This window comes from Numida meleagris, chromosome 12 (assembly GCF_002078875.1).
Source record: "Numida meleagris isolate 19003 breed g44 Domestic line chromosome 12, NumMel1.0, whole genome shotgun sequence".
Taxonomy (NCBI): Eukaryota; Metazoa; Chordata; class Aves; order Galliformes; family Numididae; genus Numida; species Numida meleagris.
Window position 1 is genome coordinate 16,573,143 of NC_034420.1, and position 19,724 is coordinate 16,592,866.

The following is a 19,724-nucleotide window of genomic DNA, read 5'->3' on the forward strand; positions in this document are numbered from 1 at the left end:
AGCCGAGCAGCACCAGCTGGCACAGCGAGGCGGCCTCACGGGTATTTATACACCGAGCAAACGCAGCCCCGCTCTGCTGCTCCACGCTCTGCACCAACCCTCCCGCCCGGAGCTCAGCAGCATTTGCTGCCTAGGACAGAAGCCCACCACGCGCTGTACTCCGTGCAAGTTTCAGCTCAGTTTCACTCCCGCGAATTCAATCCTGAGCTGGAAACTTCGGGACCAGGAGGAACGGAGCAGCTGGAGACGGTTGGCAAGCAGCAGTTACAGAGGGCAGGGCCGCGGCCGGGCAGCACGGCGGCGATCCGGGAACCGCCGCTGCTCCCACTGATTTAGCAGCATCACTCTCAGCAGTCCTCACTTAGGAGCTCCGCTATTTCACGCGGTAAAAAGGTTTTCATAGCTTTCAGCGCTCCAACAGGCACCACCGGGCTGCGGAGCAAGCACAGCCTTCCCGCAGCGGGCACAGCCCCGGCACAGCCCGCGTCCCAGCGCCGTTACACAACGCCGGGCAGCGCTCCTCGCCCCGCCGGGACCGGGCGGGCACCGAAGCCCCCCGGAGCCGCCCCCCCTACCCCGCCGCGCTCCCGGCCCGCCCCGCTGCTCACCGAGAAGCGCTCCAGGTCGGTGGCGGCCATGGCCGGAGCTGAGCGCGGCGCGGGGCTCTGCCCGCCCCGAGTGGCTGCGGCTGAATGGATCCAATATGGCCACTTCCTGGAAACTCCCCTCCGCCGGCACCGGCCGAGGGGCGGGGAGGGGCGGGAGCGGCCGTCACGGTCCCCTCCCGGGGGCGGCCGCTGCGCTCAGGGCCGGGGGTGCCCCGCGCTGCCGCCTGCCGTGCGGGGTGGGGAGACCCGGGCGGTTCGCTCCGCTCCGATCCGCTGGGAGCGCGGCCGTTCCCGCAGCGAGGCCCCGCAGCGAGGCCCCGCAGCCGCCCCGCGGCGTGCAGGCCGCGCGTCCCCGTCTCTGCCCGTCGGGCGTGCCGCGTTCCGGAGGACGTCGGGTGCCGCCGGGCCCCTGCGCTGCAACGACGGCCGCCGCCCACCGCAGCGACGGCGGGGTGCTCTCGGGAGTGGGTGCGAGCCGGCACGCCGAGGGCTCGTTGCCGTTGCGCTGCCTGCTGCTTCCAGCAAGCTGAAGCTGGGGAGTGCTTCCTTCCAGCATGAAGCGCGCGGCCAGCCCCGTCCCGGCACCCCACCTCAGCAGCACTCCGCCAGCTGTCAGCTCAGAGCGGAGATTTCCTTGCTTTGTGGTGCCCTCTGCTGCAGTCTGCCTCCCGGGAGGAGCTGCTCAGAGCCCCTGGTTCGCTGTCACACCGCTGGTCACACCGGACCTGCGCCCCTGTCCTGCAGCTGGCCTGGCCTCGCCCTCAGCTTTCCCCGCTCTTTACATCAGCTTAGCCCCGATGTCCTCATTTTTTCTTCCCCGACCTCTCTTGGAGAGATGCGTGCCTCTAAATGGAACGTGAGCCTGGGCAAAGAGTGCAAAAAGCACTGCTGAGGAGCACGCTGAGGCCCCCAGGCAGGCCAGGTCTGCTTACAGCTTGCTGCACGCGAGGGCCAGTGAAAAGCTGCTGTCTGAACAAAAAGGCAGCGGTTCCTGTGCATTTCCTAAGAGCACGGCAGGAATCCCTTCAGTACCTTGGGACACACGCTCACACCTCTTTTCTAAGCGTTCTTTACCAGCTTCAGCCCTAACTGGTGCTGCTCAGGAGCGGGGATGAACGAGCAGCCAGAGCAAACCCTGGGAGGAAGAGGAGAGTGTGCTCTGCAGTGCAGGAGGAAGCGGGGGGTGAAGGCACACAGCCACCTTCCAGGGAACGGACAAGGCACAGCTTACCTGGGCTGGTTCTGTCTGCAGGATTCGTGGTTATCAATTCAGGTGCTCCTACACCACCACAGCTTGAGCTCCAGCGTCCTGCACAAAGGCAGGCCTCTAATATAGTCGTTACTTAATTATGATGATGTAGTTATAAAGCTCCAGGCACCGCCCCCGTTATTAGGAAGCAGTGAACAACCTTGCTTTGCGTTTTAGAAAGGTTTGCCAAATTTCAGCCTTTTGGTAAGAGAAGGCAAAGAGAGGACAGCCAGTATCTCCATTCCTTTATACGAAGCACAGCCCCTGGAGTGCCCTAAAGCAGGATAGGAGTATTCGAAGACAACCAAACCTCAAGCAGCCAAATTAAAGCAGAACTTATACTTCATTATAATACTCTATGACCTGCACTCCATGTTAACTTCCGTCATCTCCCTTACCAGCTATTTATGATCTTTCCAAAGGTCTCTTGCTCCCATCACAATATAAATAAATGAGACCTTGCTGTCCCAGCAGGCACAGAGTTGCTGTGTTACAGCAGGCGTGCAAGATCATGTGTTACACCCCAGCATGTTCCCAGCTCACCCCAAGTCTCCTGGGGACCCACGCTGCAGGAGCTCTGCACTGCACTGCTCATCTCAGAAGGTGACTGTGCTTGTCCCGGAGGAATAAAACAGGATATGTAAATTAGGCATAGATTAATGAAAGGAGGAGGCAAGGGTCATCAAGTGCTCGTGCTCAGAGGACTGGAGATTAGGAGGCAGGTTGTGTTCGCCACTGAAGCAATTTCAAGGCATTTTCTGAGGAGCTGTTATCCAAGCGATCTGCTTTTGAAATATGATCAATCTAACGCAGTAAAGAAGAGTTTCTCAGTTCTTCATGAGTGAAGTACCTACAACTGAATTAATTCTGCAAGTCCATGCATTTGTTCTGGCTGAAAATAGGTTGCAAAAACACTGTATTTCTCCAAAAAGGGAGTTGCTGACCACCATCCGTTAATTTATTTTCTCTGGACTCCAAAAATGACAAAAAAAGAAAAAAAATATATCTTGCAGTCACAAGCACAGCCCTTGGTTTGTGCTGCCTTGTGCCGGAGCTGCCAAGGATAGCAGAGCTGCCCCGCTCACTTGGCCCTGCCAAAGGAGGTGTTTGTCCGGAACAGGCGCTCACTTTGCAGTCTTGTTTCTGTGGGCGATTCCCGAAAGTTCTGCAGTTCTCCCCGAGTCCTTTAGGAAAATAAATAAATAAATAAATAAATATCTGGTACTTCTGGTATTCAGATGCAACTAGAACCGTTTATATAGAGACAGAGAGAAGTTTTTAAGCCTTCTCTGTACGTTAGAAAGAAGCAAAGATAAACAGATCTTTAAAAACGACTCTTTTTTTATTTCTTTTATATTACAAGCAATCTTTGCAGTCCTGATTTAGGCCAACGTAACGCTCTTGCTTGACACTTGCTTAAATCCCATTATGCCAGGTGCATTGACTTCCATTCATTAAGAGCCCTTTTCCCCGACCATGCCGTGCAGGACGTTGCAGAGGGCTCACACAGGCTGACTCCCCGACAGCTGCTGCTCTCCCCGAGCCTCAGGTCAGATGCAAAGATCGACAGCATGGAGGAAATTCCAAGAGATGAAGGAAGTTCCAGGGCATTGCAGCAGAGCACGGGGCAGCGCTGACGCCTGGCTCTGGCTTTCAGCCGTGCTGCAGGGGCATCGCTCCCCCTGCCTTTGTCCATTAGCAGTGCCACCGGCATGGGGCAGATCCCTGTGGCAGGTGAGCACAGTGTAAAGGCTCGCAGTTGTTTTTAAACACCATGCTATTAAAAAATAATAATAATAAAAACAAAAAATCTAAAGCTTCAGGTGCAAAAGAACAGGTTCCAGAGGAGAGAATTGGATTTGGTGGCTCCTTTAACTGCTAAGACGTCTGTTGTTATGCAAATCGTTCCTAATGACTCAGGAAATTAATTTTTATTGCAGTGGAGCTGGGCTCTCCTGCAAGGATTCTACATTCGGAGGAATGTTTGTACCTGCTAAATCCACGGTGAATGTGGGTGGGACTCTGGATGTTCTATGGGCAGAGCGGGCTGAGCACACGCACCCCTGGCACCCCTCTGCCCCGGGGAAGGAAGCTGCCCCACAGGGCGTGAGGTTGGCGTGGGGCAGCGCACTTCTGGCAGTGGGAGATCAGCAGGCGGTGCTCTTCTTCTTCACACTGTGCCCCCGAGTGTGGGCAATGGAACAGGAGAGAAGCGCAGCTATCACAGGCCCCTTTACTTCACACACAGCCTCGCCCAGGGAGCGAGCACGCAGTCCTGCCTGCAGCAGCCATCCGTGTTGGAGCACGGCTTCCTAGGGATGGCTGTGTGTGTCAGGGCTGCAGAAAATCCTTGGTCCTCCAGTCCAGGTGGTACAGATAAACAGAACCCTTTCACATTCTGCAACACAGGCCAGAGGAAGCAGCTTCTTGGTAACTGTTTATTTCACGCAGTACTTCCCTCCGGGGGAGTGTTAGAAATCAAACGGTTTTGGTTCAGTTTAGCAGCACAACCACCAAGAACCTCCTTCAACTTTCGTTAGTTATACTGACAACATACTGGACTTAGAAGGCTTTTCTACAGAAGTGCTGTCTTCCTGAGCTGGAAGCAGAGGCAGTGGGAGCTGTGGTCCTGAGTGGTCACAGCAGTGCGGGTGGGATGGCTGGAAACAGACTCGGAATTTTCCTGCTTCCTCGCATTAAAGGGCAGCGCTCCCATGCTGCACCTCGTGCCAGGTTTGCATCCCTCTGCCAGAATGACAGTGCAGGTCAGCACTGCTTCTGGCAGAAGCCCACCGAGTTTACGGGCAGCACCTGAAAAACGGGATGTCTGGGGCTGGTCATTCCACCATCTGTGTGGAACAAGCACTGTTTCATAAACACAGACTTTGAGACACTTGGATAACTGCAGCTGAATGGCTGAGATCCTGGAGTTACAGCTGAACCTTGCTGTTTTGTCAGAAAAAGCCTTTTATCTGCAATCAGAACTCACCCCCACCCCTCCCCAGACTTTTGCTCCCTTGTTTATCCATTGAAGGTTACTGCATTTCTCCACGGAACAAAGGAGGAGCTCTTTCCCTTCACAATGCGTGCTCTTTGTTTCACATGAAAATATCAACAACGAAACTGAAAAATGGGGAGCGCTGTCATTCTGCTTGTTCCGGGAAGCCTGGCTTCATCTCAGGGCAAAGTCACTTCTCCTGGAGGTACAAAGGCCAGCACGGCCAAACCTCACCTTCCTGCAGAGCAGCACAGCCCCATCCAGCCGCGGCTTCCCTGCACATCCCCCATTCCTTCCTCCCTTGCTTCCCCCGTAGCACTTCACCTTCCTGGTGGGAAAGAGCCCAACCCGAGATGCTGTCTCCTTCAGTTCTGAAGTGCCAACATTCAAAACACTCCCAGTTTACTTCCTGGGTTTGTGTGTGGTGTGAATTACCTTCCTCACCTGAGGGAGTGGCAGAGCACTCAGCCTCCCTATGCAAGTTGCTACATTGCAATGCCATGGTTTCAAAGTTGGTGACGTTTCTTCACGGGAAAGACAACACTTCTCAGTTCAACTCAGAGCCCGGCTCTCAGGGCTCATGGCATAGAAGCAGCAATATTGGTGTTTAAAAAAGAAGCAGTAAATTAGATGAATCGTGGGTTTCTGTACATTGTTTTTGTCCCAGCCAGTAAATCAGAAATATCGAGACATGTAACAGTTGGCTTGAGATCTCCTAAAAGCAGCCCACAGGGTTCCGTAAATAGCCTCATGCAAAATGTTTGCTTTATAGGTTCTTGGTGACACAAAAAAAGAAGCAGAACTCCTTGTGGTTTTTAAGGCTGGAAATTCCAGATGACGGGTAAGCAATGCCCATAATGCTCTGGGCTCGTTTATTATTTATTATCTATATTAATAACACTCATTCAAACAGCTGAACTTCTGCTGCAGTGTGACCAGAGCACGCCCAGCACTGAGTAAAGCAGGCGGAGCTCACTGGGATCTGGTCCCTTTTGCTTAGCACTCCTCCTGGAAGGTGAGCACCCAAAGGCATCGGCAGGTAAAGGGAAATGCTGGCAAAGAGGACACACACTGCACTGCGCTCTGGAATTTACACGGAGTATTGCCCAGCTTGTTCTCCGTTGCAGAAAGTCTAGGACCAACTTGATATGCACTGGCTGTGACAGCACACAGCCACACAGCTCGGGCTGCACGCAAAGAGGGAATGGGACAGGTGGCTGGACGTGGCACTGGAGAATACCTAGGGAAAGAGCTCCTTGCAACGCAGCGCTTAGACAAGAGCAACCAGCTCTCACTTGGCACGGCACGAGGAGCACTTCTCAACGTCCCTTTCCTCTTCAGCAGCCTCCTGGGGACGTGCTCCTCACTTTGTGGCCACGTGAAATGCCAGCTCCTGCCGTGGGGAACGGCCTCTGTAACACCTCTCCTCGGGGACCCCCGGGAGGTGATGGTACAGCCAACAATGGGACCTTGGCTGGGGTGGGGATAAAGCAGCGGGATCTGACAGCACCCCCCGGCTCCCAGAGGATACGTGGGTGCAGGGGGCACGCAGCACCTCATGCAAACACCCCCAGGAACACTGCAGGAGGTGTACAGCCCTCCTTATGGCTGCCAGCCCTGGGACATGTCCTGTCGTGCTGGAGCCAATTCCAGCAGTGGGAGCCACTTCTCCCCCAGCATTTGTAATGTAAAGAAATGTTTTATAAAAAAGCCAATCCTTCTGAACAGTTTTCTCCCCTCCTCTTGCTCATTTTCAGTTATCAACTATAATGCTAGTGCATAGCTGAAGGTTTACAATGTCAACATCAGGGACTGCTGAGATTCTCTTATGCCTGCAATGGATTCCAGTAAGGAAGAGAAATTAACATTGAAATCAAGCCATAGCAATTCATTTTTGGATGCTTGCTCATTATTAGCTCTCTACAGTAGGCAAAGCAGATCTGCAGGGATGCCATAAGCTGGAAAGCATTGTTAATACACTGAAATACCACTCACAAGCAGCTCCCTCAGCAGAGGGTGAGGTTACTGTACAAGCCACCTCTGAAGGCAGTAAGAAGAGGTGTGCCATGCCCACAGAAACACTGAATTGCTACGAGCAGCATAAAGACTGCATGCTATTATGTGAAAGAACACTAAAGCAGCAAAATGATGTTGAGGAACTGGCTCAGTGCCAGCTTGTTAGCAAGAGATAAAACAGCTTTTCAGAGATCTGCACAAAGATGGAGTGGGGAGGGGAACGGGGGGGGGGGAAAGGCTGCCGAGGGAAGGACTGAGCAATCCCTTCCAGCACCAGAACTGGGTGTGGAGGCAGAAAGGAGGGCAGCATCGGTGAGAAAGGAAAGAGGTGTGCTGCGTGGAGACTGCTGCACCTTGAACCGCCTTCAAAATGGAGATCTGGGCACAGGCTGACATTCCATTTCAGTCAAGTCCTAAGGCAGTGGAAACAAAAACCTATGTTCTGTTTTTCTCATCCATCCTTGCGCAGACAGTTACTTTTATCTGCCTTGGTGCCGCGCTGACCCTGCTCGCTCTGTGTTCTCTCTCTCTTGCTGTTTTCCTTGACAAACTGTTCAGTCATTCAGGAATCAATTCAGTGATCTCAATTGCAACACTCAGCCGAGGAGAAAACAAGTTTGTGGCTGAGCGTGGTCCCTGCAGCAGGTCTCCAGTCCTCCTCCTCCTCCTGGGGAAACGCATTTCTCTGAGGCTTCTTTCTTCTGCAGAGCAGAGAACAATAATTACATTAAGAGAAGTGCTTAAGCAGAAGTAATTGATGTGGCAGCACAGTCAGGCAGTTCTCTGTATGAAAAGAGAACACCTCTCTCAGATGTACATGAATAGGCGCAGGCATGCTGTAAAGGTTTCATCATTTATACAGATACACGTGTTGTAGTAGTTACTATACAGCCAAAAGATAAACACACAGCATAGATACACTCACACACATACTAGCACATGCTACAGAGTGTATTTCAGAGCGCAGAGCCATCCACCGATCCTTTCGCTCCGGTTCAGGCCAGATGCTGTCGCCGAGCTGCAGCCGAGCATCGCTCTGGCAGAACCACAGCCCCTGGGGAGCAAAGCCCCGACCGCTGCCCAGAGCTGCTTCGATAGCCAACGCCGAACCCCAAACCGCCGCTGTACAGAGCCGGAAGAGCAATCAGCCGATGGAGCGTTTGGTGTGAGAGCCGAGAGCCACCTCCTCCGTCAGCCCGGCTGCAACGCGACAAACGGAGCGGGACACACGGCCGCGCTTCGCTGCTGCGGGGAGGTGACGCCCCGTCACAGCCCGGGGGGCACGCACAGCTCCCAGGAGCAGCCGAGGCTCCTTCCCATCCCCCCCCAGCTAGCCGCACGGCTCCAGAAACTCTGGGGTTAAATGCTCCAGCAAACAAAAGTTGGCCCCGGGAGCCTGGCGGCCGGTTCCGACCTGTCCTCGGGGGGGGGAGGTGGGGAGGACAGCGGCGGAGGGGGCCGGGCCGAGCCCTCACCTGCCCCTCACCCCGCACCTGCCCGGGGAGCGCCCGCAGCGCAGCACCGCCCCGCGGGGAGGAGAAAGGAGAGAGGCGCGGCCGGGCCGCCCCGCTCCGCTCCCTTCGACGAAGGCGGCGGCGCGGGCGGATCCGTCACCTCCGCGGGAGCGGCCGCAGGTGCGCGCTGCCCGCGGGTCCCGGCAGCTCCGCCTCGGGGGGGTTCGGGCGGCGGAGCGCTGCGGCGGCCTCACCTGTGGCTGCGGGATGGCGGAGCTCGCTCTCAGCCCCGCCGCCGTGCTGGGCTTCCTGCGGGAGCGCGGCGGGTGGGCGAGCAACGCCGAGCTGCTGGGCGCCTTCCGGCCGCTGCTGGAGGCCGGCGGGGACGCGGCGGAGCGGGCGGAGCGGCGGGAGCGCTTCAAGCAGGCGGTGAACGCCGTGGCGGTGGTGAAGGAGCGGGAGGGCACCAAGTTCGTCGTGCTGCGGCGGCACCTGCGGCCCGGCCCGTCCCCGGAGCAGCGCGAGGATGGCGGTTCCGAACCCCCGTCCGAGGGGCGGCTGTCCCCGTCGCCCCCCGAGGAGCTGCCGTCGCCTCGGGCCGTGTCCGAGCTCCGCGGGCTCTTCCAGGCTGAAGGCGGCGGGGTGCCGCAGCCCCCCGGGGGGGGCAATGTCCGAAAGGAGCCGCTCCCCAAGCCCTGCATGCTGCCGGTGCGTTGCGTGCCGGCCTCGACTGCCCCCAACGCTGCCACGGCCCCGGGGCCGCCCGAAGAACCGAAGACCGCCGCATCGCCCTCACCTGAGGAGGAGGACGGCGGGTGCCGCTCGCCCAGCCTGCGCCGGGCCCACAAGAACCACCGGGCCAGCGAGGAGCCGACGGAGGTGCCACTGGAAGAGGCTGAGCACCGCTGGCTGCTGATGGCGGCCGAGGGGCAGTGGTCCCAGCAGCTCCACGGCTTGCTGCTGGTTGACGCCAGCCTGGCGGCACGGAGGGACTTCATCTCGGGCTTCACCGCCCTGCACTGGGCTGCCAAGAGTGGGAACTGCGACATGGTGAGGAACATCATCGAAGTGGCGGAGAAGGAGGGGGCCCGCGTCAACGTGAACGCCAGGTCGCACAGCGGCTACACAGCGCTGCACCTCGCCGCCATGCACGGCCGGGACACGGTCATCGCCATGCTGGTCCACAGCTACCACGCCAAGATCGACCTGAGGGACTACAGCGGGAAGAAGCCACACCAGTACTTGAAGGATGGGACCTCCGTGGCGATCAGGCGCTTACTGGGGGACCCCGTGCTCCAGCACCCCACGGGACCCACGCTGCCCATCAAGAAGAGCACCAAGATCGCTGCTTCCATCCTGAGCTCCACCAGCACTTTCCTGGGGGTCATTTCCGATGACATGGCTTTCTACGATCTCACCAAAGGTTTGAGGAAGCCTTCGTCCTTGAACAAGCTGCTGGCTGCCACCACAGGCCCCAGGAGGAAGCCGAAAACCAGAGGGGGATTCCCTTCGTACTGCTCGCTCTCCGAGGTGGTGGAGGAGGAGGAGCACGAGGAGGCTGTCATGAAGCGCCGGCCGGTTTCCGAGCTGTTCTTTGGCCATTAGACTCTGCCTTCCCAGGGTCAGAATCATTCAGGAGCGTGACTGGGGAGCTTGGTTTTCTCTCGCAGAAGTAAATTGGATTTCTTCTCCCCGTGTCTTTCTTTTTGGAAGTTAAACTGAATGGGTGATGGGGTCTGGCTCCGCAGGTCGCTGGATGAAGCCCAGCTCTCAGAAGCTTGAGAAGGAGCTGCCCCAGGAGCGCTGCAGTGCTGCTGGTACCTGTTGTGAAGGCCACAAACGTTGCCCTTCATGGCTGAAAAGCTGCAACAACCTCTCTGTGTGTAGACGGGCTAAATGCTTAAGGTACAGCTTCTTGTTCTGCGTTCCTCAGCTGAAGAGCTGCGTGTTTTACACTGTGAACAGCACGCTGGTAGCTGGCTGCTTTAACGTGGCTTGTTCTACAGCAGGCTGAAATTATTAGGAGAAAGATGCATAGTTTTCTATGATGATTCTGATTGTTTTGGTAACAGAAGAGGAATATTTCTATTTTAAAATGGTGTATTTAATTTTTTTCAAAGCAAAGTTTCTCACTATCGGAAACACTAAAGTGTCTTAATCATTGCCTAAAGCTTTTTCTTTGACGAGGTTAAAAAGCAAAAAGGAGGAAAAAAAACCAAACAAACAACCCAACACTTGTTGCTCTGTGTCCATGATCTGTCTACCTCAGTGGGAAGCTGTTTGCATTTCTCATTGCGTTCCCTTCCCGAAGGACTTTGGCCAGGTGGTGCCGACCATGCCTTGATACCGTGAACATTTGGCTGCAGTTCAATCGCTTCATCTGAATGAGCACGTTTTTGATATCGGATGGCATATAAAAAGAAAAAAGTGAAGTGAGAAAGTAGGCATGGGATCCTGCGGAGTATCCGAGCAGCAGCTGGAAGCAGGGAGGCTGCCACGGCGGATTCTTTTATTTAAGATTTGAACTTTGATTTTGAACTATTGGGAAACAATATTTATTTTAAAAAGCGGGCTTTGTTCTGTTGGGTGTTTCATGGCAGAATGTGTGCATGGCCTCTGAAAGCAACGTGTATCTCAACAGCATGAGATGTTGATCTAAAACTCGCTGTACTTCTGTTGTGTTACAGACATAGTTGTTTTTTTTCTGTAGAACTGTATGCATTACTTGCAGTTGGCGTGCTGTTCGGAGCTACGTTCGCAACGAGACGATCGTTTTTTTAAGTTACTCATTTAAAGTTGCCTTGAAATGAAGAGGCAGAGCTGAGAGCAGCAGCTGCTGCCTGCTGTGCTGCAGAACCAGCCCGCTTCTGAGCTCACAACGCAACCGCAGAGCTGTGAGATCAGAGGGGACGGCAGCTCTGCGCGTGCTCTGCTCCCAGCCCCAGTCAGGTGTTTTGGTTTCCCTGCAACACTTGTTTGCATGCCATGCCTTTCTTTCCAAGCCAGCGACTTCAGGAATGTGTCTTTCAGCCTTGAATTAAGCCTGGTGCTTCCTCTGCACCTGCAGTTGGCTCAGCGTTTGCTGTAGGACCGCGCTGAAGGTGACAGCAGCTCCTGCATGCCCCCCACCCTGATGTGCTGGTGCTGCCCGCAGGAGGGGCCGAGCTGCTGCTCTCACAGGCAGGGATTAGCTTTTTTTGTCGCTCTGCTTCTGTGTCGAACTAATTAACTCGTTAAGAGAATGTCAATGATCAAGCACCTTGTGACTTATGTATCTGGAGCTGGGTTAAAAAGAATACTAATGATCTCTGATTTCCTCCATATCTGTTGGTGTGACCTCTGACCAGTGTGGTCGTTTGAAGCCTTGATTTGTACTGCAGCATTGGCTCTTGGGGCTGCAGGAAAACGTCTGTCACCCTTCTTTAATGTTTTAGTGACATTAAACACTTTTTTTTTTTGCTGCAGCTCTTGAAACCACAGAGGCGTGTGTGTGCATTTGTGTTCCAGCTGGCAGAGCTGGGGCTGCCTAGTGACGGCGTTCTGTGGCAGCTGGGAGCTGGCTCCAGTTTGACTCAGTCTTATTTGGAAGTTTGTCCGCTAGTTGTGACTGCACACCTGACCATACCTGCTCATGTCACACCGCTGAATTTGTAGTGCTTCCCTGGAGTAAATCCAACCTGCAAGGCACAAGGATGGAGCATTTTCTGTTTAAAAAGCCAACAGCTTGTACAGCTCAGTTGTGACTGCACCATGAGGAAAACAGGGGCCGTGCTTCAAAGCAAAACCAAGAAGCCACAGCTGAGATAACTGACTTCCCTGCAGCACGTGCCATCCAGGAAGCTCTGCATTACTCTTTGCTTGGAGGAGCTGGCACAGTACTCAAGCCCCTGGCCCTGCTGTGTGCCCCACGGCGCTGGGACTCAGGAGAGGTTGTGACACACGGAGCTCACGGGGCTGGGCGCTGCCAGCACCTTTGTGCCACGATGCAGCTCGCTCCTCGCTGAGAGATGGGGGAAGAGACGGTGTTTGGGCAGGCTGTGATGAGTGCACCCAGCGCTGTAGGACTTCAGGTGCAAACAAATCCTCGGAAGTACTGAGACCGCACCGCTGCAATTTGACAAACAGAGATGTTACGTTCAGTTTGCAGTAAAACCAGTCCTTCGGCTTCTCCAGGTCTTGGTTTTGTATGTTGCTGTTTACAGGGGGGAGGGGACAGGGTACAGAATTCTCACCAAATCAGGGGAGTAGTTTCTTGGCAGAGATGAAGGCTAGCGCAGCTTTATGAATCCATCAGCTGAATAGGTTCTCCTTGCATTCCGCTTTTTCAAGCCCAAATCGAGCTGAAGGCAGCAGGACTTTCACATGAGTGAACGGCAGCTGTGAAGCTTCACCACCAGCAGCAGGCCGGCCCGGTGAGCAGCCTCCTGTACCATCGCAGCAAAGGGTGAAAGCAAAACCCCCTGGCCCCAGGCTCTGGCCCTGCTGCATGGCAATGGCTCACGGGGCGGCAGAGGGCTGGCAGCTGCTCGCAGCTGGAGGCAGTGGGAGCTCAGGGTTGTGTTCTGCTTTGGTTAGGAACCTGCCTACGTGCTCTGCCCCAGTTTTCCTGCTATAAATAGAGGTAGTCTACCTGGTCACCTCTTTAAAGCATACTGATGCTATTGATACCCCAAATCAAAACCAAGATAACTTTTTAGACTGGTAGGCGGCATGAGCAGAGTCATGGGTAACCTGTGAATGCACCGCGCTCAGTGAAGCAGCTACACAAATAAAACTGGTGCAGGTTTAAGCAGCAGCAGAGATCACCACGGCTAATGTTTGCCTGACCCTGGCTCAGTCTGTCTCTGTGAAGATAACTCTGTTTGCCTGTTTTTGTCAGCACTAGATCTGACGAATATCAGCTCAAAAGACTGTGCCAGAGGGTCACGAAGAAGCCTCGAGCCGTGGTTCCACACGGGACAGTCTTGGACTCCAGGACGTGGCTGTTGGGTCAGAGCAAGGCAATGTGCAGGCTCAGGCAGAGCTCTGGCTGTCTCCGTTCTCAGGAGTATTGAATAGAGTCACCTGGTGTGCCAAATGCTGGCCCTGTGCTGCCAAGGAGAATTTACAAGATTTCGGCTTCTACACAAGACTGAGGTCCAGCAAGAGCGGCTTGATCACTGCAGACACAATGGGAACTGCCAAATGAACCAAAGGGAACAGGGGGACAGCCCCCCCCCGAGCTCCCATCATGTTTTCCTTCTGCTCTGCACGCTTCCACCGTGCCCTACATTCCTTGGATGCATTCGCCTCCTGATTTACACGTTACTCTGAGCAAAATGGCAATGTGGCCGTTTTTGCTGTTTCCGCTGATTGGTACTAACGTGAGACCCTGCAAATCTGTGAAGAGGTCACTGACACAGACTTGGCCCATGTGTAGTACGGGCACAAACAGCGTGTTGTTCTGAGAGGGAACAATGAGGACAAAGATAAAAGCTCAGCATCGTAATGAGGAACATTCATTTTCCATTCCAGTTCCAAGATTTATTTCACTAATTTATAAGGCAAATCATTAAGCACCTCTCGCCCTCATGCTGAGCTCAGCTTGTCACTGACTGCAGTGTCTTAATATTTGTGTACCGCCACGAAAACAGCATGTCACAGCCAGGGACTGTGTTTCATTCCCAGCAGGAAGAGCTGTGGCCAAAGCAATACTTCCCCTTTTCCTACCTCCCTTCTCACCTTCTCTGCCTGAGGAATAGCCAAGGAAACCCCTCAGCAGCTGGCAGGACACATCACAACTGCTGCAGTCGCAGCACTGAGTGGCAGTGAGGGGTGTGCAGCCCAGGATGCAGCCAGCACTGAGGGCTGCTTGCTTGCAGTGGCAGCAGCTGCTCACTCCAGGTCCTTGGGTGGTTGGTTACCAGAACGGTTACAGCAGGAGATGCTGTAACAGGAGGAATTCCTTTCCTCCCGCCCTTCCTTCCCCCCTCCACCTCCATCCCCCTCATCTTGAAACTCCCCAGACGAGGCAGGAGACCTCAGTACTGAGCAAAATGCAGCACCCGAATGCACAACACTTGGCAAAAGCTTCGAGTGCTGCGCACCCCAGACCTTTGCTGCCCTGCCAGTCACCGTGGTTGGCAAGCATCAGCCCCATAAACACCATGTTTAAAGAGTGGAGCACATGGAAGACAAACTGTGGCACGGAAATCCCTGGTCATTCGGGTTCCAGCGAGGTGGTCGCGTGCCATGTGTGTGCGTGGCACCACGCTCCCTCCGCACGGCAGCATCTCCTGTGGGACACATGGGCTCATCCCAGCAGCACGAGCAGACTTCTGACCATGTTTTCTCTCATGTTTTATTTTCCTCCACCCATCTCCAGCGGAGCCAAGCAGGGCAGCTGAGCGCGGGGCTCTCCAAGCAGCTCTGCCCATCCAAGGAAGCCCTCAGCCCCGCTGCGCTGCCGCCAGCTCACGCTGTGACACCGGGTGGCACTGGGTAGCACTGACCCCGCGGTGCAGGAGCTGCCCTGGGGCTGGGGATGTCACAAGGGATCGCTCCATGTGGGGATTCTCCTCCAGGTGCTGCTGTGGGATGCTCCTGTATGAGGGGCTGAAGGCCCATTGCAGATACCTGGCTGCTCACCCACACCTTCAGAAGCATCTCTTATTCTTCAGAAGAAGACTACCAGCTCAGCCCATGTTTTCTCTCCCCGGAGGTATCTGTGAGATGACTCAGCTCCAAGGCTCATGTGGCATTTTAGAATTTCATAAAACCTTTAATGCCTCTGGCTGTTTAACAGTGAAATTCATGAGCTGCTTCTTGAGTGCGTTTTGTTAAACCCAGAGGTTACATGATTCCTACTGCCTGATTCCTCCGTAACGCACCCATGGGCTCCCTCAGGGTGCAGGAGATGAGCTTTGCCACGCCGCTCTGAATTTCTTTTTAAGATTTTATTCAAATGGTTGCCATGAATTCCCAGCGCAGAGAGAACATCCTTCTATTGATTAAACACAGCTCTCACCAGCACCAAGCACATCTTTTGCAGAGTACATTCGCATTAACCTCAGCACCCCTCCCTTCCTTAATTAGCTCTGCAGGCACAAGTGCCACAGCACAACGCCCCTGTGAAGAAAACGAGGCCCAGGCTAAAAAAAAAAATAACATTAAAAAAAAAAGTGCTTTCAATTTAGTGCCTGAGAAACTGAAGCAGCAGCTCCTGATCCAGCAGTGACTCCCACACATTGCAGTGGGCGTTAAATCAAATCCTAAGTGAGCTGCTACTTCTAAAATCCCCACGGCTGCTGCCAAGGCGCTGTCACGTGGGCAGAATGCGTGTTCTTCCTCCGGCCACTTGCTCTCACCCACACCTGCAATATTTGCTCATCTCTCTGGCTCTAGGCAATACAAGTTGTCTTTTTATCCCAAAATCAGGCCCACTCACTTTTGCTGAGCAGAACATAAGCTACTGCAGTTTCTTCCCCCACAGCTCATGTGCATGGATGGCCAAATGACTTCGGATACAATTCCCAAGCCCCGATAGCAGCTTGCACCCTCAAAGAGAAGATCGAGGCTCTCGTGTTTTGCACGTTTCACCCCCTTCCTTTCCCTGGGCACTGTTACGTCGCATTCACCTGGATTTAGCCGTAACTAATTCAAACTGATGCTCCCGCAGGTCTCGGGTTGCTGTCCTCTCCCGGGGAGCGGTCAGGTTACCTCCAGCCTGGGACACTGAGTAAGCACCGGGGTGTGGGCTGCAACATGGGGCTTTGCTGCCCCGGAGCCCCTGGAAGCAGGGAGCTGTTGGGCTCCTTCTGTCCCCCCAAGACACAGGCAGCTCTGGCTTTCTGCTTGCCCAAGGGCTCTGCAGCCCTGTGCCAACAGCCCTCCAGGGCTCTGAGCAGCAGCTGGGAGGAGATCAGAGCATCAGTGCTTCCATGGCCTCGCTCAGGCTCGGCTCTGTGTCACTGCTGGAGTAGCCTGTGGCCATCTGAGCTTCTGTGCTACAGGGAGGGAAGGAAGGAAAGAAAAACCTGGAGATCTGAGCTCAGCTGCTGATGCTGGCGGCCTGATGCTGTGCTCCCTTCCAGCAGCTAAGAATAAGCAGCACAGGCCTCCCAAGAGGGAGTTCATGCCCAGCACCTCGGTGCCACTCCACACTGCCAAAAGGAGATGCAATGGCATTGCCCAATCAAGCGTCCCTTTCTCTTGCAGGTCATGGAGGAGGCTGTGAGCCACTGCAGCCTGACCATTATCCAAAGTACACAGGGCTGCTCCTTTGCATTAAGAGAGATACTCTGTGAAGCTCTTAATCTGGGGTCCGGTTAAATCATTATTTGTATTGGTGCATCAGACTGTGATTTTAAAAGCCAACATCTCTGTATGCAGATGTGCCAGGAACACTGTCTGTGACATGCCCCCACGCCTGGTGCACTGCCTCTGGCTCAGCCACGGGTAACAAGCCAATTACAAATGATCAGCATCACAATTGAGACCCACCTGATATCCAGACAAACATCTGCATGACACAAAAGACCAAAAAGTCAAGAGAAACTGAGCAGTGTAGACCCATCCTTTCCCCTCAAGGCAAGCATTAGCTTATTTCCAGCCACTTCCTTTTCCTCAACTAGCCCAGGAACCACATGTTTCTAATCGGTCTCCTAGGAGAGACTGCAGATTTTACAGCAGCATCAGCAGGCACTGATATATTGCCCCATTCTTCACCAACTTCAGAGACTTCAAACTCTGATTTAATCTAATGAGCTAAACTGGAGTAAAGCAGCCATTCAGTTAAACACCATGGCCACTGCATGCTGGAGCCCCGTGCCCCATAAAACGGTGGATTCAACACAAAGCACAGTCTGTTCTGTTCAGATCAATGGAACAAAATGTTAATATCCACAAAACTGCTCTCTGCTACACACGCCATCCACCTGCACACCTCGTTGCAGACATATTTCCTGATACTCGGTACACATCACAGAACAGACTTCGGAAGTGAACCCTTCCCAGCCTTCTGCAGGGCACACCACGCCACGTTGTTTCTCTGGAAACATGAGCAGGGCAACCAACACTCTTGCATAAATATGCAAACCGAAGTCTCGCAGCCACAGAACAAATGCTTGTTTATCAGAGCCTGGAAAGCACCTAACTCTGTGCTCATTTATTCTGAAGACGGAGCAGCTGGCAACCTTGGAGTCTGGCAAGCTGCACTGCCTGCAGCGCTGCTCCCAGGTGAGCTGTGGGCAGGGGCAGCACGTGGAACTGCTCTGGGTGCCCTCCTTCCACCGCTGGGAGGGCTGGCAGGTTGTCCTCAGTGAGCTTTGCTTGCATGGAACACAGGCGGTGCTCACCCTTTGGGACAGAGTTACTTCTTGAGTTCATTCATGCTGCCCAGCGGGTAAACTCAAATGAAAAACATCTGATGTAAAACTAACTAAAGCCATTAATTTAAACTCAGGTCGATGGCCCATTCTGAGGGTTTATGAGTTCATTTAAAGCTCATGCAAGCCCAGAGGATGCCCCCAGACAGAGCTGAGTGGCCACAGGCAGCAGGAGAGCAGCTGGCACGTGCACCGATAAGTAAAAAAATTCCCCAATAGTGCCTAGCAGCATGGAACAGTGAAGATCTGTTTGCCTGGGGCATAATCCCCAGTTTGATTTGCAGACACCTTATTCTTGATCTAGGCATGCAGCTCAGCCTGAACATTCCTGTCACTGAATACTTAAACAATCACCCATATTAGGAATACGGCACCATCACTGGTTTGACTCAGCACACAACATCAGTTTGAAAGATTTTTGCCAAGGCATTTATAGAAAGGCTCACGAAACAGAATTATTTCCTCCGCTTTCTCCATCTGCCTTTTCCTGCAGCAGAGCTTTGTGCCCCCGTTCAGTGCTTCTTGTGCACGCTAGCAATTGAAAACTACTTAAAATCAGCCCTAGAAGGTGCTGTGTGAGAAATAAACACTTCAGAAGCACCGTGAGGACTTTGCAAACTCGGCATTGCGGGAATGAGTTCAGAGGTTACCGCTGTGAGAAGTGCCCAGCCCAGCTGGTTCCATGTCATCAGCACCCGCTCTCAACAGCCTCAACTGCGCGGAGCCAGGAGACGCATGGGTGGCAACCGCTGAGAAGGAAAATAATTATTTTCTTCCAATGCAGTGTGTTTTTACTCTGCCATACATACACGTAAACGGCGGAAATGAGCGCAAGAGTTTCACTGAGATGATCCACAGCGATCCCGATGGCTTTGTTCGATCTCCAAATTCGAACACCCACGTCATTTTTCATTTCGAACGCTCAAGCCGCCCACAGAAGGAAAATATTTACGCCGTTCTTTTATTGAGATTATGTCAATCTGGAAACAGATGGACAGACAACAAGAAGGGGAAATCCACGGCAAATTAATGGGGGCAAGACATCCTAGCAGCCATTTCCAAAGTGCAGTCTGCTACACACCGCGGGATTTTGGCTTGTCCGAGGGGAAAGCACGGCCAGTGTGTGCCTAGAGCACCTAAGCACTTGTCAATACTGTGGCACTAACAGGATTGCCAGAGCTCATCAAACTGAGCCCAGCGCAGCGGGCGCGTACGGATTCCCAAGAAAATATCACAAATTATCACATATAAAAACGGAGAGTCCTTTGTGATTAGAGAGGGATGCTTTTCTCAAGGTTTTCTACTTGTTCCTCGAAAAATTTGATCTGCTCTTCGAGGTCCTTCTGTTCAATCAACAAAGAGGTCTTCAGCTGCACGAAGTGCCTGTAGGCCTGGAGCTGCTGGTCGCTCAGGTATTTGGCAAGGATACCAGACACCACCCGCTCCCTACGATCTAGGTTTTCTTTCAGGTCCTTTGCATCTTCCCGTTGTCTAGACAAGAGCTTGTGCCGTTCATTCAGCGATTGCTAATAGGATGAAAAAACAAAGCAGCACACTATGAAACCTCATCATTCCTGGCAGACCGTAGATCTTCATTTGGAAGCCACGGTCGATTTAGTTTAATTGCTTCCTCTTGTGGGCTTTGTGTTCCACATGAGTTTTTTCTAGATTAAATTACTCATTCTTGTGGCTTGTAAGGTAAAGACACCCAGTAAATCCCATCAAGGCTCACTCCTTCCACAGAGCCCTCAGGACAAAACTCCATGTACTTTATATTCTCATAACTTTAGAGCATTCTGTGTCTATATTCTTTCAATTAGAAGCTCTGTAAGGCATGCATCTTTGTATTTTCCCGGTTGCGTGTGGCCAGAGTGCCAATGCCATATGAAAAATATACTGTGACTTAAAATGCATAGGCAAGAAAGTAACTTTGATGCAGGCAGTGACTGCTCGTCAAATCCACAAGAATCAAGCCTCGTCTGTTCTATGGGCTTTTAACACCATCCACATTTTAACCCATTTTCCTTCAGCTGT

At 53.4% G+C, this 19,724-nt stretch overlaps 3 protein-coding genes across 15 annotated transcripts in view; 1 reads left to right on the plus strand and 2 right to left on the minus strand.

Annotated features, from left to right (window-relative positions):
* SEPT8 (septin 8) overlaps positions 1-765 on the minus strand; it is a 33,873-nt gene extending 33,108 nt beyond the window's left edge. For both annotated transcript variants that reach the window (XM_021410791.1, XM_021410792.1), the window contains exon 1: positions 609-765. In XM_021410791.1, the coding sequence (XP_021266466.1) occupies positions 609-638 (30 nt within the window). In that variant the 5' untranslated portion in view covers positions 639-765. The remainder of the gene's footprint in view (positions 1-608) is intronic.
* SHROOM1 (shroom family member 1) overlaps positions 2,180-19,724 on the minus strand; it is a 46,382-nt gene continuing 28,837 nt past the window's right edge. For 10 of the 12 annotated variants that reach the window (XM_021410782.1, XM_021410781.1, XM_021410778.1 and 7 more), the window contains one exon: positions 18,631-19,216. In XM_021410782.1, the coding sequence (XP_021266457.1) occupies positions 18,962-19,216 (255 nt within the window). In that variant the 3' untranslated portion in view covers positions 18,631-18,961. Of the gene's footprint in view, positions 3,042-6,681; positions 7,573-18,630; positions 19,217-19,724 lie in introns of those variants that run through there. The other 2 variants (XM_021410788.1, XM_021410786.1) reach the window with 2 other exon arrangements.
* On the plus strand, positions 8,313-11,802 carry SOWAHA (sosondowah ankyrin repeat domain family member A). The gene has a single exon (XM_021410790.1). It carries the CDS (start codon positions 8,593-8,595, stop codon positions 9,928-9,930), a length of 1,338 nt encoding a protein of 445 aa, XP_021266465.1. The 5' UTR covers positions 8,313-8,592; the 3' UTR covers positions 9,931-11,802.